Below are 16,399 nucleotides of genomic sequence, written 5' to 3' on the forward strand. Positions count from 1 at the left end.
GGAAGTAGAGCATCCAGTTTCCGAGGGACTTCAGGGTGTCGGGGGCGAGCTTCCTCCAGATGTTAGGGATCTGCCCGATGAAGAGCGACCGGGCGACGTCGTCCAGCTCGCTGCTCATCCCAACTTCTCCCGCCAAGGCCTGCGTACGGAGCCCGGCTCTCAGGGTGGACGGCCAGGGCGGCGGGCGCTGCGCCCAGGAGGGGACCCAGGCGGGGACGTGCCCACGGGGACCCGGCCACGCTCACCCTTTGCAGCTCGGCCAGGGACCTGGCCATCCGGAAGACCAGCTTGTTGAAGCGCTCCAGCTCCTGCAGGAGCACCACCGACGTGGGGGAGATCCCCAGCCCCAGGTGCTTCCGCACCTGCTCCAAGTCGAAGACCTGAGGCATCTTGTTTTCGATGTCCTTGGCCACCTGGCCAATGTAATCGTCTCGGCTGATGCCAGTGCTGGAGTCCCCTGAAACCGGGACGCGGTTCAGGAGAGTGGCGCATGCGCGTGTGGCCTGGGGCCTCCTGGCCCTCCCGCTCCTGGCAGGTCGGCCTGGGCGATCCGGGAACTCAGCGCCAGCAGCCGCGCTCTGTGCCAGCGCCCCCTGCCCTGAACCGATGCTGCCCGCTGCAGACTTTACCGGTCTGGGGCTGCAGCTCCAGCAGGTGGGCCCACATGTCCCGGGCCGCCTGAGTGTAGTACCCAATCTCGGCGTTGGAATGGAGACCAAACACCTCGGGTGTGTTGGCCAGCGGGAGGGCCTCGATGGCTTCTGCGGTCACAGAGGACAAAGAGAGGCTACACATCGTGCCGCCCTCGACGTCGGAGGGCCCACGGGCTCGACACCCCCAGACATGCAGGGCTCATTTCCACTGCTTGGCGGGTGACATTTTTAAGTGAAAATTCTACCCCATCCTGGTTGATGTGTCTCTCTTAGGAAAATGGCTCAGTGAGCGTCCTGGGGGCCGCTCTGCCCTTCTGGGCAGAGTCTGAGATGTCAGCCGTTGTGCCAGGACAGAGAGCTGAACCAACCCCACCAGCTCGGAGGCGAGGACGAGGGCTGGGCCACCAGCGGAGTAACGGGCCACGCCCACCAGCCACCGACCCACCCCCACCCCGGGAAAGGCGTCGAGGGCCGACAAGCCAACCACAGAAACCGGAACAGCCGCAGTGGACGGTCTCCCTCAGAAACGACTTTCCAGCCGCTCCCCGACCTCTGAGAAATCTCACCGACGAACTTCTCCTTCACGTCACCCACGGGGATTTTATAGTCCACCTCCTTGTTCCGGAAGAAGTGGAACGGCTGGAAGGTGTCGAAGATGAAGTCCCCCAGGTACTCGTCCATGTACGTGGTCAGGATGCGCCGGTCGAAGCTGTCGATGGCTCGCCCGCCGTACATGACCTGGAGCCACAGGGAGTGAGCGGCCGCTTTGGTAGCAGACAAACTAGCTAAACAATGACCAAAGAAGCCAGCAGCCACTTTTGTCTCTGGAATCGGCGATGTCATTGTTGGAGCCACGTGTAGGCCACCAGGGGAAGCCTTCCTACGAGCCCGGTACGCGGTTATAGTCTCCAGAGTGGACCCCCACGTCCACCCAGCAGGGGCCACGGTACCCGACATGCCTGAGGCGTGGCCAGGGGCGTTGCCCACTCCTGGCGGCGAAGCCAGACCCTCCGTGTGGAAAGTACTCACTTGGGACAAAGCCGACTGGGTGAGGAGCCAGGGGTAACTCGCAGAGACCTGGGGCCTCCGGCTGACGGGCAAGGGGAGCACGAGGGGAGCCACTGGGGGCTCCGAGGTCACGTACAAGGGCGCCAGGTCACGGCCCCGCTTCAGCCCCGGGAGGCAGCCCGCAGAGGAGCCCCCGAGACAGCCCTACCTCTCCGATCAGGTACTTGAGGCTGCCCCACGGGATCCGAGGGTCGTGTTGCTGGAAGGCTTTCGTTAAGTACGTGTTCAGAATTTCCATGCAGACCTGAAGAGGAAGGAAGAGGCTCAGTCACCCTCAAACCTCGCAGCCATCGGCATCCTGACCCTTGCAGAGACGCGGGCTCAGTCGCTCGGCACAGCGGGTGAGACAAGCCCACGGGTAGGGGGAAGCGGTGGCGGCCGCATCTTAACCTGGAAGTCCGACTCATTGAAGTCGTAGTACACATTCCACCCGATCTTCCCGAACTTTCTCCTCTCCTGCACCACCGCGTGGAAAAACGCCAGCACGTAGACCAGGGTCTTGAAAGCAGGGTGCGGGCACTGCTCCAGCAGGTCGTGGGAGATCTTGAAGTAAGTGGCCCTCAGGTTGAGCTTCAGCCCGTTGGGTGGCTCCGTGACAACCTGTCGGAGGAGGAGAAGGCAGACCGTGACGGACACCGCAGATCCGTTTATGGCTTTGAGGAGCATGCAAAATGGGGACCTCCTGGCTTTTCCTTCATCCTCACACAGTCGTCTGCCCTGTCCCCAAACAGCAGAAGCCTCTCGTCAGAGACCCGGGAGAAGAAGTTAAGGAACTGGATGTCCTCGCTCTGCCACTCACTCGTCAAATGGCCCAGGGAAGGTTCTTTAACCTCTTGCAAACAGGAAATGAAAGTGGCTACGTTTTCCCTCTACCTGCCCCAAGACAGATGACAAAACCTTTCCAAAAAAAAATTCTCTAGAGAGTAAGTTAAATGGGGCATGAAAACCGCCCGAAGCGTCTGCGCAGACCACCAGCGTAGTGCAGGCTGCGGGCGGGCCCAGCGCTGGAGACAGGGAAGGTTAACAAATGCAAAGTACAGGAAAACTAACGCAAACGTTGTTCTGGGTCATGCACACGTGGTGAAGACAGGCCTGGGGTCGCAAGGACAGTGCTTCCCTTTGAAGAGAGGGAGAGATGGAATTGGGAAGGGGTGTCCGCGAGGGTCCAGCCGTATCCTATGTGGCTTCTAAACACACACACAGACACACGCACACACGCCGAGGCGGCAGTGAGCGAGCGACTGGGCCGCGGGCACAGCGCTGGGTGTCCCGCAGCCACACCTTGAGGGACTTCTGCAGGATCCCGATGGGGAAGCCCTTGGTGGGGTCGGTGGTGAGCCACAGGCGAAAGTCTGGGTGGGGCTTGGTGATCCTCTCCAGGGCCTTCTCCAGGTCCTTCAGCCACTTGACCAGGAGGTGGCAGTTCTGCAGCATCAGCCACTGCCCGCGAGCCACGGCGGTCTCCAGCAGCTGCAGAGCCACCTGCACCGGTGGAGAGAGAAGGGACGGGTTGGTGTGCCCAAGCCACGCCAACCCCGTGCTTGCCCCGAGACCCTCTCCCAGCCCCCAGGAGGGCGATGGCCCACTCCAGCCGGTGACCCAGGAGCCACGGAGGGCGCCTTCGAAGACAGGGTCCTCAGAGTGCCTTCGGGGCCGCCCGTGTCCGCTGGGCCGGTCCGGCCTGAAGGTGAGGGCCCACACTGCACTCGGTGGCCTCCCTCGGCCTCACCGCTCCACCCTCTCCGACAGGGCCGCACTCGCCCCCTGACCGCCCCCTCAGCTGGGCAGCGAGAGCCCAGACCCCCAGCGGGGTGCCAGGAGGACCAGAGATCACAGTGCAGTGCAGCTGCCTTTGGGAGCAACAGCACGCAGCGGCCCCGTGGGGCTGGGCAGTGCTGGCCGCCGGGTGCGGGAGGCCGCCTGCTAACATGGTCTTCGTGCTGGCATCTGGCTGCCGTGCCGGCTGCCGTGCTGGATCCCGCAAGTGCGTGGCACGCGTGCGTGGGGCGGCACGGTGCGCTCAGAGCCAGACGTCAGCATGTTCCTGACAGAGGCCAGGGGCCTCCCCAAATGGAGGGCTCGTCCCTTCCGACAACAAATTACCTTTTCTTGACCTTGACCCATGGCGAGGAATTTGAGGCGGTTTCCCCCAAAACCACTGCGCTCGGCTAATTTCATGAGGTCACTGGCGGGGTCGGACCCGGGGCTGAGGATGAACACTATGGGCGAGTTCGGAGTGCTCTGCTCGAAGATGGCTTCAAAGCTGATCATCGGGGGCTGCACGTACCTGGGGAAGGAAAGGTTCCCTCAGAGCTGGGAACTCCCCGGAGGCCAGTGCCCGCCGCTCCCGTGTCCAGCGCGTTCAGACTGTCCCTCTGCTGGGCTCTTTGCAGCGGCCTCCTCGTTTTAGAATCCGGTCTGTGCACATCTTGCACGCTGGATGAACTCTGTACCCCTCCAGCCCAGCTTGGTACCCAAGCCCCGTGGGCTTCAGAAGATCTGCACTGAGCTGGGTGACTCCTGACAGGGGGCCTCTGGGCACAAAAGCCAGAGGTTCCACAGTGACATCCACAGGCATCCTGAATGGCTCTCATCTCAAGACTTTAAGAAATTAGTTGCCAACACATAAGGATTGGGGGAAATCCAAATTTTGATCATCTTCTGAAGAACCAGAGGACCTGGGTCCCCATTGCCACCTGGGATCGGTCAATAGCAGTTAAGCTGACCAGGACTCGACCTCTCCAGTCCCCGCCCAGTTTTGTTCACTCATTCCCACCACGGGCCAGCTGCAAAGGCATGCATGAGCGCGACCCCACGCCATCTGTCTGGCTTCGCCCGCGGGTCTAGAGTACCTCGTCCCACCACTGAGCACCTGCAGTGAGATGTGCCGTGTGAATCCACACAGCATCGCAAAGCCTTAATACCCCCCGAAAAGTATGCCAGATATTACTTATTAAAGTAATATTCCAATATAATGAGTTAGATACAATATGTTATGAAATTTTATTTTATCTCTTTCTTTTTGAATGCGGCTACTAGAAAACGTGAAATTACCTACGTCTCTCACGCTGTATTTCTCTCAACTAGCTCTGTTCTAGGGTGGCTCTCCAATAATGCTCCAAGACAGGGCTGTGACAGTTTTCTCCAGAGCTGGCCAGCCACTGCTGTCTGTGAGTCCAGGGGGGGATGACCCCGCAGAAAGGGCCAAGCAAACGTAAACGACACACTTACTTCTCTCCCATTGTCACAGTCACATAGTCGGTCACAGCCCGATAGACCCGATCCACGCGGAAACAACGCAAAATAAGCAGCTTCTGGAAAGGGGTGATGTTGTCATCGTAGCCCAAGGGGAATGGGGACTGCTCAAGCGAGTCCAGGTCATACCACTGGGAAGAGCAAAGGACACTCATGGTGGCATCAACGGTATAATGATCCAGGCCCCCATTTTTACGTGAAGGTCCCAAAAGCCGCTATACAGAGGTGGAATCTATAGAAGTATGAACATCAGGGCCACTTCTAGTCAGATCTGTCATTTTCTACCCCCCAAAACTATGCAGCTCAGGAAAGGAAGGTCTGATTGTCATTCACTGTTGGGTCTCCAGTGCCCATCAAGGGACATGGTCCATGGCAAATGCTCAATAAATATTTCTTGGATGGATGGATGGATGGATGGATGGATGGTGGATGGACGGATGGACGGACGGATGGACGGACGGATGGATGGATGATGGATGATGGATGATGGATGGATGAGATGATGGATGATGGATGGATGGATGGATGATGGATGATGGATGGATGGACAGGTGGATGGATGATAGATGGATGATGGATGGATGGATGACGGATGATGGATGGATGAACAGATGGACGGATGATAGATGGATGAGGGATGGATGGATGAACGAATGGATGGATGGATGATGGAGGATGGATGGATGGATGACGGATGATGGATGGATGAACAGATGGACGGATGATAGATGGATGAGGGATGGATGGATGAACGAATGGATGGATGGATGATGGAGGATGGATGGATGGATGACGGATGATGGATGGATGAACAGATGGACGGATGATAGATGGATGAGGGATGGATGGATGAACGAATGGATGGATGGATGATGGAGGATGGATGGATGGATGACGGATGATGGATGGATGAACAGATGGACGGATGATAGATGGATGATGGATGGATGGATGAACGAACGGATGGGTGGGTGGATGGATGGATGGATGGATGATGGATGATGGATGATGGATGATGGATGGATGATGGATGGATGGATGAACAGGTGGACGGATGATAGATGGATGATGGATGGATGGATGAACGAATGGATGGATGGATGAACAAACGGGTGGGTGGGTGGATGGGTGGATGGACGGATGGATGAGTGGGTGGGTGGATGGATGGGAAGATGGACGGACGGATGAACAGACAGGCGGATGGATGGTTCTCTCACAAAACCATCTGAGCTAGATAAAGGAGAATCCCATTCGTGGAGCTAGAGGGCACTGACCACACTCTGGATCGCTCACAGGGATGTCCCCGTGCACGAGGACGGAGGCTACAGGTTAACCTCGGAGGTCACTGACGTGCGGGGAAGGGAGGGAGGAGCGAGAACACGCGCTCACCTCCTGCCAGACGGACGGGTGTTTCTCCACATCGTCAGGAAGATGCTTGAAGTTATCCGGAAACATTTCCGATAAAAGAATGATATCTTCCCATCCCTGGTCAGACAGCCAAGCGCAGGGCTTTTTTCGTTTGCTTTTCTCCAGGGAAATGTTTCCTAATCACGACAGAAGAAGAGTCAGCAGCCGACTCCGGTGGGCCAGGAAGCGTAGGCAGCTCTGTACTAGGACGTCCCTTGCTTTGGGGAACGATCCACTGGAAAGACAGGGGGGCATAGGCTTCCCACGTCACCGCCTGTGACTCCCGCCAGCCACTCAGCGTGGCTTCCAGCCTCCGGGCAGGGCAGCCTTTGGCCTAGACCGGTTGCTCTGAGTCAAACCAAAACCGTTTCTGAGGCCAGAGTTGTCCATTGAAACATTTAATTAAAAAAGTGCTGTTGGAAGCCGAGTTCTAGGAGAATCTCTGCTGCTGTTTGTTTTAATGAACGCACTCGTATACGTGTGCGATGTGGGTCCCGGGAGTCGGGAAGAATGAAACAAGGCAAATTCATTACCTTTTAAGAAGAACTCTAGTTCTTCCTGGGGGACTCGCCCTTCTGCTTGTTCTATCTTGATAGTCATATTGAACGAAAAGAGTAACTTGTGGCTCTCAAACAACCCTGAAGAGAAACGACAGATGGATACTGATTTTAAAAATTCATTTTTAAAACTGAGGTTCTGGGGCACGACCTGCTTAGATTTAGAGAAATGGAACACCCAGCCCGCACGGTTGCGTCGAGCCCTCGCTACGGCGATGTCCACGGCCATCTGAGTACAAAGAACACGGGCCGCATTTACACGTCACGCCCAGTGTTTATACAAGCGGGTGTGGCTGTGTTCTAAGAAACCGTTATTCGTAAAAGCAGGCGGTGGGCCGGGGTGGCCTGCTGGCCCTGGCTTGCCCATCCCTGCCGTGGAGTGAGCACGTTCCATCCGCGGACGCTGCTGCTGGGGACACACACACTGGAGTTGTTGTGTTTGTTTTTTTAACAGAAGAAGCGCATTCCTGGAAAAAAGTTGTGTAAGTCACAATTTGCGATCTGAATTCTACTTTATGTGTTGGGAAGGTTGGCTACTTACGTGAGCCCTGTGGGAGCGACGGCCTCGACCTTTTCCCTGCCCGGTTGGTATGGGCTGAATTATGTCCCCCGCCCACCCCCCGCCACCACCAAGTCCATGGGGCAGCCCTGAGCCCAAAGACCTCAGAATGTGACTGTCCTTGGAGGCGGGGCCTCTAAAGAGGCGACGGCATTAAAACGAGGCCGTCAGGTGGGCCCTGGTCCAATCCGACCCATCTTCTTCCTTGTAAGAAGAGGGAGTTCGGACCCAAGACGGCAGGGCGCCCAGGCCCAGAGCACATCTGACCGGTGGACGGGGAGAGGCGCTCACCTGTGCAGCCGTAGTTATAGATGTTGAAGGTCAGCGTGTCCATTATGTTCCTTAACCGCTTCATGAGAATGGAGTCCGGCAGCGACTTCTTCAGTGAGAACCCGAAGACTTCGAGGAAGGCGTTCAGCGAGTACTGGTACATGGCATTCACGAGCGCCATCTCGGACAGCACGAAGAACAGGATGGCCCCCCGCCTGGCGGCCGGCCGGTAGCCGTCCCGCAGCCTGTCGATGTCCAAGGCCGTCTTCTCCGCCAGCTTGAGCTTCTCCGACACCTGAAGGAAAGGTGCGCGTCGCCACAGAGACTGGAAGACTGTGCCGTGGGCGGAGGGCAGGAGGGGGAGGGGCAGCGAGGCAACCCACACAGTGCTCACAGGGGCTCGGAGGCCCCTCTCACGAGACGCGGTGGACAGCAGCAGCCTGACCCCCTGCCCCCGTGCCCCCTTTTCCTAATGACAGTCCCTGACTTTTACTTGGAGACTCGCAACATCCCCCTTTCATTCCGTATTGGGGGGCTCCACCCCAACTCCAGGATGGCATGTGGCCCAGGCCCAACCAATCCACGCACAGCACCCCCAGGCCATGGGACCGTTCGCGGGTGGACACGTGACTTAAGTCGTTCGCGGGTGGACACGTGACTTAAGCGACTCTCAGGACCTTCACAATAGAGACACACAAAGGTGCTCATGCTTCCGTTTGGACTTAAACCTGAGGGGACAGGAGGCCAGACCCATCCTGGGACCATGAGGGGAGCTTGGCTCCATGGGGAGGCGGGGGATGAAGCCAACCCAGCAGAAGGCCCAGCCCAGAAACGGACAGAAATCGAGTCTCGATCACGTGCTTGGAGTCCTGAATCCAGCCCTCCCTGAAGCCATCCTGGACTTCCCTGTGTTCTAAGCTGACAAATCCCTTTGCACTTAAGCCAAGTAGGGCCAGGTTTGCTATTACTCTCAACTGGAGGTGGCCGACCTGATGCCCAGGGGCGCGGGAACACCTTGAGGACCCCCCTCCCGCAGCACGCCCGGCAGAGCGGCCTTCTCTCACCAGCAGACCCCCAGGTGACCCCGAGCCGGAGCCGGATGAGCACACGGGCCGAAGTCCTCCCGCCCCCACCCGACGCCGAACCCCCGCTCCCCAGACGGGGACCGCGGACGAGGCCGTGAGGTCGCGGGTTCCCCCTCCCCCGGCGCGGCGCCCTTCCCATGCAGCCGGCACCTCCATGGCTTTGGACTTGGTCTCCTCCAGGGTGTGCACCAGGTCCACGTTGTCCAGCATGTTGCCCGTGGAGGTGGCTAGTTCCCGGAGGAGGGAGTCTTCCAGATCCTTCAGCAGGTTCTTGTTCTCGCTCGTCTCCTGGATGAGGTGCTCCCTCTGCTCCTCCAGCTCGTGTCTCTCGTAGGCCACCAGCACGCTCAGCAGCTGGTCCTCCAGGCCCTTCAGCGTGACTGCGAGGGAACGAGGGGAGGCCCTCACTGCTGCGTCCCCCCGACGGGCTGGCCATTACATCCTCTCCTGGGGCGAGCCGCGGGGCAGTTTGAGCCAGCCTTTTGGGAACAGGTCTCACGCTTCCACCAAAATCGCTCTAAAGCCACAGGGTGGGAAATGTCAGGACAAAGTGGGGACGCTGGACAGAAAGAGCAAAGATGCACGAGCACACCCCAAACTAATGAACCTGTTTCAGGACCCGCATGACAGCACCAGAAAATTCGAGAAACGGCATTCGATTCCTAATAGAATTCAGTCCAGAGAAAAGGGAGAATCACGCTCATGCCACACATTGAAACAGAAATACAGAAGTACGTCCTGCCCCAGCAGAGAGGGGTCTCACCCCGTGCCCGCCCCCTGGTCCGGACTCAGCCGCGCCTCTGACACGTCACTCATTGACCTCCCGGGTGCTGCTTCACCATTAACAACTGGCCAGTTAAGGCGCGACTCAGAGAGAATGAGCCGAGGTCACTGAATGCAGCGACGTCCTGGTGAAGCCTCGTTCACCTGCCGTGGTCTCCGCGGCAACCACCTTAGTTTGCCACCGCGGCTCCGTGGACCCTTACCCGTGTAGTTGATCACCATGGCCTTCCCGAACACGGACGGGGAGTAGCTGGGGTTGGCCAGCTTGGTGTTCAGATAGAGTCTGAAGTTGGAGTCATAGTCCACTTCCTTGTCGCCCAGGATGATGAACGGCCGTCCTTGGGAGACGCGCACGTTCTTCTCCAGGACGTTGTCGATCACGGGGTCGATGTACTCGTCCACGTCGTGGAACAGGAAGGGCGTCCCGTACTTTATGGCCATCTCGAGCTGCTTCAGGAAGTCAGGGTCATTGAAGGAGGCGACCTGGGCGAGAGCGGAGGCCGATGCTGAGGGTCGTCCCTGCGCCGCGAGTGTGGCCTTCCCGCCATCTCTCGCTGGACCTCAGAAGGCGCCCAGACACGGAGCCCACCGAGACTCCGCTGTCACCCTCTTGTAAGCACCTCCTTCCACCTGGTGAGTGCTCTGTTATCCCGTCCCCGGAAATATCCGAAAAACTCTTTCTCTGCTCCAGCCCCCACCCCACCCTCTCCCTCTCTGTTACGACGCTGACTCGCTTAGCCCCTCTTCCCATAAAACGAACCCTCCCTCTTTAAGGGCCAGGATGGGAATCGGGGTGGCGGCTGGGGGCCACTGAGGAACATCGCAGCATTAATAATATTCGTCTTGCAGCTGTCTGGGAATCTCAGAGGCAGACGTTCCCCTGAGCTTAGAACACAAACAGGCTTCCCCCCTGGGAGCAAGGACCGGAACAAAAATAAGGAAAAGATAAAACGCAAAATCATGGATTGGTTGATTATTTCAGCAAAATGTGACTGGGCCCCAATAATTCACCCAAGAAAACTAAACACGTGTCCACAAAAACAAGTTGTACACCAACATTCACTGCAGCACTATTCACAATAACCAGAAAGTGAAAGGAAACCACACGCCCATCAGCTGATGGATGGATCCCGCGGTCCATCCACACAGCGGAACATTATTCAGCCATGAAAAGAAAATCCCTCTCTCCGCCATGGTCGAACCTCGAAAACATGATGCTTATGTAAAGGAGCCAGTCTCAAAAGGGAGGCCACATACTGTGTGAGCTCATTCACACGAATTGTCCAGAATAGGAAAATCTATAGACGGAGAGTAGATTGGTGGTCGCCAGGGCCTGGGGTCGGGCATAGAAGAATTGGGGGTAGGAAAGGTGACGGCTTGAGGTTACAGCACTTCTTTTGGTGATAAAAGTTGATTCTGGTGATGGTTACACAACTCTGTAATACACTAAAAATCACTGGATTCTGTGCTTTAAATGGGTAAATCGTATGGTATGTGAATGGTATCTCGATCAAGCCCTCTCCCCGGCCCTTCCAAAAAAAAAAAAGCGACCAAGCGTCTAAGGCCACCGATCCCTGTGCTGTGCGGGGGACACAAAGATGAGCAAAGCACGGTCTTTGCCTTCAGGCCGCTCACAGCCTGAGAGGCGCCGCACACGCCAAGAGCAAAGCCGAGGCCAGATGGTTTGTTCTGCCCCTGGGACTCGACAGGGCGGGCTGGGTGGGGGCCCCACAGGAGCTCAGGGTGGTGGCATTCTGGCTGGGCGTTGCTAGAGCCTGAGAGAGCTGGGGAGACAGGGCAGGAGAGCTGGGCTGTGCCCTGAGAAGGGGCAGGGAGGGCAGAGGGCGCCGGGGCGAGGGCGGGGGGACTGGCTGTACCCGAAGGTTGTTTTTCTCCTCCTTCCTCTTTATCCAGTTGAGGGCTTGCTGCTGGGGGTCGATGCAGAGGGGGAAGCGGCTGGCCCGGGTGGTGAGGATGCCGTTCTGAATGGAGAGCTCATCGGGGGGCAGTCCCTGGGAGCCCCACCTGGAAGGGGCAGACCCAAAACATCCAAGTTGTGAATGAAGGGTTAAGGGTGGCAAGACAGGCCTTCGTGAACAATCCTCCAATCCCTAGACTGCCCAGCCCTTCTCAGAGCCTGGCAACTGGACGTGCAGTGTACCCCACCATTTCTGGGCAGTCAAATCAGGTGCACCCCTCGTCCTCCAGGCCTGGGCCACACACACGCACCTGCTGATCTCAACGTCATCCGTGAGCAGGCTCTCTAATCGAAAGGGCTGGCTCAGGGGGATCGCCCGCTCCAGGATGTCGTTCTGCCACACCTGGCTGACCATCTCGTCACGGAACTCCCACGTGAAGGCGCCTTCGTAGCTCAGGAAGGCTGCGCAGAGCAGGCAGTCACCCAGCAGCTTCACCCGCCGGTGTATCAGCTCGTCCAAGTCGTTCAGCCACCTGGTGCAGGACGGGGGTGCTGCAGTGAGCGGTTACCTTCTGGCTGAATCTAAAGGAACATTCTAGAAGAACCGGCTCGACCCACTGTCGGGGGGGCCAGCCAGAAGGAAACATTTCTCACAGAGACAGAGACCGCCGGCTCGTTTTGCCACCTCCCTCCCTGTGTGCTCGATGTTTGGAAAGACTTCGTTCAGTCCTAGGCCTCGGCAGAGCCTGGCGTCTCATGGGGGCCTCGGTCATTGCGTGCGGGATGCATTTTGGCCCAAAGCTTTGTATTAAGTAGGGATCGCATTGTTCCCGAACGCTTAATCAATAACTTATAAACGCACCCAGCAGAGCTCATGAACTCTGGCCCTGCTTGGTGACAAAATTCTACCCAAGATATAAGAGAGCAGGTGTTTCAGGCGGTAAATGGCCAGAGTCTTCTAGGTGTTGGAAATACTGAGCACGGTTTGTTTCCCACAAGCGAACAATATTTTCTAGTGTTTTCCATACCACTCTTACAGGTGCCAGTTTAGAAACTATTGTCCTATCCAGTGGACCAGTTATGGCCAAGTGGTCTTGCTGAGAAGCATCAAACAGCCCCACCTACTTACGACAGAAGCTCGGGACTGAGCCAGCCACAAGTGTCCAGCGACAGAGGTGGGCTCCGGCTCCAGACCCATCCAGAATGGACCCAGGGTTAAAGGCCACCGAGAAGGAGAGTGGCCCGGGACTGCGGCACCTCGCAGGCCGGCGGCTTCTCCATAGTGGCACCGCCTCCTTCACCTATAACAGTCGCTCAATAAACAACACTCGATGGCTAACGAAACACTAAGAATCACCAACAGACTGGCCGTTAGCCGCCTGAAACGCGAAAACAGTACAATCGCAACGTTCCGCACGGTTTTCCGATAGAAATGGACACTGCACGTGGCGAGAACCCCTGCTGATGATGTATGTGCACGCCCAGAGCACCCAGTGTCCCCAGGAGCCACTTGTCAGCTGGGCGCGCGCAGCGAGCTGACCTGACGTTCTCAGACCCCAGCCCCGAGATGAGCTTGTCGGCCGCGATCAGCCGCCGCTCCATGATTTCGGCTTCCTCCTGCAGCTTCTGCTTCTCCAGGATGGCTGCCTCGTATTTGGCTCCCAAAGCTTCCAGCTCTCTCTGGATCGTCGCCAGCTCGTTCTGGATCCTTTCCAGCTCGCGCTTCGTGAGGTAATAGTTCCGCTCCAGCCTGGCCACCTACGTGAAGACGGTTTGCAGGTCTGTAGGGAGAAGGGCAGGGACCTTGGGCTGTCTCCACCCTGCGCTGCTAATGAGGGTCACGCTTTTGGGGGCCAGCACCTGCCAGTGCAAGGCACGTGGTCGCTTTCCTCAGTTACCTAGACAATGGTCTGCTGCAAAGGCCCCACATCCCATTGGGAAAAGATGTCCTGCGTCCGAGTGAGCAGGTGGTTTAATCTCAATGTGTGCCAAAGTCACAGGAAGAGGACGCTGTGGTTCTAGGTCAAAAACGCGAAGGAATGCTTCGGAGACAGCACTGGTCTCACTACTGGGTGCTCAGTTATCTTAGTAATAAAATTCCAAATTGCAGAGCAATGTCGAAACCTGGCTCCGAATGACAGTATCGACCTTGTAATTCTCTTCGCACTGTGGGTTCCGCATGTGGCTTTGACCCAGCAGTTCTCCACTGGGGCCGGGGCCGCCCCCCAGGGGACGTGGCAATGCCTGAAGACACTTTGGGTTGTTGGAACTTGTGGGAAGGAGCAGTGGCAAGGAGCGGACAGGGCCCAGCGGTGCTGCTGGACAGACGCCCTGCTGCGGGCACGCCAGGCCCCACGACGCGGCCCCGCCCAGCCCGAGCGCCAGCAGTGCCGAGGCCGAGAAACCCCGCTTTCGCCCTCGAGAACAATTTCGAACATCTTTTGTCCCATTCTTTTCGTACGGAATCTGGAAATCCTTCGAACTTGGGTGCTGTCCATTCCCGTCACGTCCAGACGAGAGCTGTAATTCGGGGGTATTATTTTTTTGGGGAGTGGGGGGAAGGAATCTTAATGTGACTTAAATTAGGACCTTGCCAAAATTCTCTCCGCAAAGCTGTGGACGTGTTAATTCGGACTCCAGATCGGCCTCTCAGCCGCAGCGCTGGGGTCTCACGGACGGGCCGTACCTTTTCTCTCTTGGGCTTGATTTCCCTGAAGACATCGCAGTAGCCCATCACGGCCTCGACGAACTTCAGCATGCCCAGGCCGGCCTTGCTCACGGCTTCCATTTCCTCGGTCGTGGTGTTGAGAGTCTTCAAAAGGACTAAAAACGGCCAGAGACACAAGGATTTCAGTGAGCAGCGAGCTCCATCGAGGCAAAATGAAATGGGAAAGCAGCTGCCTGGGCACGAGGTAAGTGTAACTGGTCCCTCACCCCTCTGCAACGGGACGCCCTGGGACGGGACCCCGACGGCTCTCCCCCCGACAGTGGGGAGGGGGCCGAACATGGATGAGTTTTGAGTAGAGGATGCTAAAGATGATGAGCGAGGGGCACAGGCTGCTGTCCCCCAGGACATCCTACGACCCGAGCACCTCTGTGTGATGACCAGCAGCCCTGGGGACCCCGGGGGTCAGTGGAGACCCCCAACTGGGCACTAAGGTGGCTGAGAGCAGGCAGTTAACCGGGAATCGTAGGCCATTATGGGTCTCGGCCACCTCTACCCGCACCCTCGTCCCCAGAGCAATGTCACGTAAACGAAAAACCGTGCCATCGAAATAAATGTGGGTAGAGAGAGTGCCTCCACGCTTCTGTAGTTGTCGCTGCCCTTTGTGTTTCGCTGAGTTTTGTTTTTAAGTGGCTGGAAAGGAGCCCTTAAGTTCCCAACAAACCACCAGGACGAAGAGCGACACTATAAACAGGTGTCTCTCCCTTTTGTCATCCCTGCTGGCTAAGTGCCTGGCAGGTCAGGACTCCAGCTGGAAGGCGACGCAGGTGTGTGTGACCGGAGGTCAGGGGCTGGCCATGGGCGGTGCCACCCCCTCCTCTGCACCCACCCGGGGACCTACGGAGACTTTTTACTGGCAAGAGGCACAAGAGGAGAAGTCGCGGTTAGGCCAACCCTCGGCGCCACCGGGCCTGTCGGAGGAGATGCACGGAAGACAAGGCCGGGCCCGGTTCCGCGAGAGAACCGTGGACTCACACGCACAGCAGGCGTCGACCGCGCCCGCCGGCCAGCACCCCGTCCTGCCTCACGGGGCGGTGCCGCCGTCCTCCCTGGCCCCTCCTGGCCCCCCACCCCACTGCACCGCAGAGACTGGGAACCACCCCGTCCACGCTCACCTCTGATGTTTTTCACTTGGCCCTGGGTGATCGAATCGAAATCGATCTCCATCAGCGATCGCAGGAAGTTGGGGTCGGACATCATGCCCTTGGCGGCTTTCCAGCTGAGCTCCTTGTGCCCCTTCATGATGAGGATGCACTCGCACACCGTCTGCACCTGCTTCGGGGGCTTGGCGAAGGACCTGCGGGAAACGGGGTGCAGGTCGGACGCGAGGTGTGGCCAGGATCCTGCCCAGACGAGAGTTTCGGAAAGCGTGGCCCAGCCCGGAGTCCTGCCTGGGAGGAACAGGGAGCCACGTCCCGACACAGACCTGGGCTCCGGGGGGAGCTTCTCTGAGGGCAGGCGCCAGGGTCTGATCTGTCAGGTGCCAGACTCAGCTGGGAGACTGACCAGGCAACAGAGTCTTCCGGATCATTAAAGGATCATTAAAATGCAAACCCAGGCCACCCCCAAACCCATGAATGGGCAGTCAGTGCAGCCTGAAAATCTACATTTTTAATTATGCCCCGGGGTGATTCCTCAGACCGAAGGACAGCCACTGTCACCACTGCCACCACCGACAGCATCTCCCTATTTCCCATTTACCAGATGCAGAAGCCTGCGCAGTGCTCGGCGGCCTGTGTCCACGTGGCCTGCGGGGTCCTTTCAGGCTATGCAACCCCTTAAATGTTCTCCTGGTCTTTGATGAGACTAGACTGTCACTCTGCTGCCCCTACATGCACATGTCCAGTGCCCTCAACCCTCCGGGGACTGGAAGCCCAAAAGGAACAGGAGAAGGCACGGCAGCGTGGGCGCAAAGACCCACGGAGGACGGGTCACCCATCAGCCGTGGGCGCAAAGACCCACGAAGGACGGGTCACCCGTCAGCCGTGGGCGCAAAGACCCACGAAGGACGGGTCACCCGTCAGCTGTGGGCGCAAAGACCCACGAAGGACGGGTCACCCGTCAGCTGTGGCCAGTGGGACCCACGAAGGACGGGTCACCCGTCAGCTGTGGCCAGTGG

General features: G+C 57.9%; 1 protein-coding gene across 1 annotated transcript in view; it reads right to left on the reverse strand.

Annotated features, from left to right (window-relative positions):
- The window catches only part of DNAH10 (dynein axonemal heavy chain 10), a gene marked incomplete at its 5' end in the record, with an annotated part of 109,009 nt that overhangs the window by 3,324 nt on the left and 89,286 nt on the right, over nt 1–16,399 (reverse strand). The window contains 19 exons of the mRNA XM_025045499.1: nt 1–139; nt 246–457; nt 630–761; nt 1,220–1,391; nt 1,870–1,965; nt 2,112–2,321; nt 3,003–3,203; nt 3,825–4,008; nt 4,953–5,107; nt 6,366–6,520; nt 6,917–7,021; nt 7,791–8,064; nt 9,005–9,234; nt 9,841–10,120; nt 11,515–11,662; nt 11,867–12,088; nt 13,096–13,313; nt 14,242–14,378; nt 15,396–15,577. Coding sequence (XP_024901267.1) covers nt 1–139; nt 246–457; nt 630–761; nt 1,220–1,391; nt 1,870–1,965; nt 2,112–2,321; nt 3,003–3,203; nt 3,825–4,008; nt 4,953–5,107; nt 6,366–6,520; nt 6,917–7,021; nt 7,791–8,064; nt 9,005–9,234; nt 9,841–10,120; nt 11,515–11,662; nt 11,867–12,088; nt 13,096–13,313; nt 14,242–14,378; nt 15,396–15,577 — 3,452 coding nt within the window. The remainder of the gene's footprint in view (nt 140–245; nt 458–629; nt 762–1,219; nt 1,392–1,869; nt 1,966–2,111; nt 2,322–3,002; nt 3,204–3,824; nt 4,009–4,952; nt 5,108–6,365; nt 6,521–6,916; nt 7,022–7,790; nt 8,065–9,004; nt 9,235–9,840; nt 10,121–11,514; nt 11,663–11,866; nt 12,089–13,095; nt 13,314–14,241; nt 14,379–15,395; nt 15,578–16,399) is intronic.

The sequence above is a fragment of the Pteropus alecto genome, unplaced genomic scaffold, assembly GCF_000325575.1.
Source record: "Pteropus alecto unplaced genomic scaffold, ASM32557v1 scaffold213, whole genome shotgun sequence".
NCBI classification, from domain to species: Eukaryota; Metazoa; Chordata; class Mammalia; order Chiroptera; family Pteropodidae; genus Pteropus; species Pteropus alecto.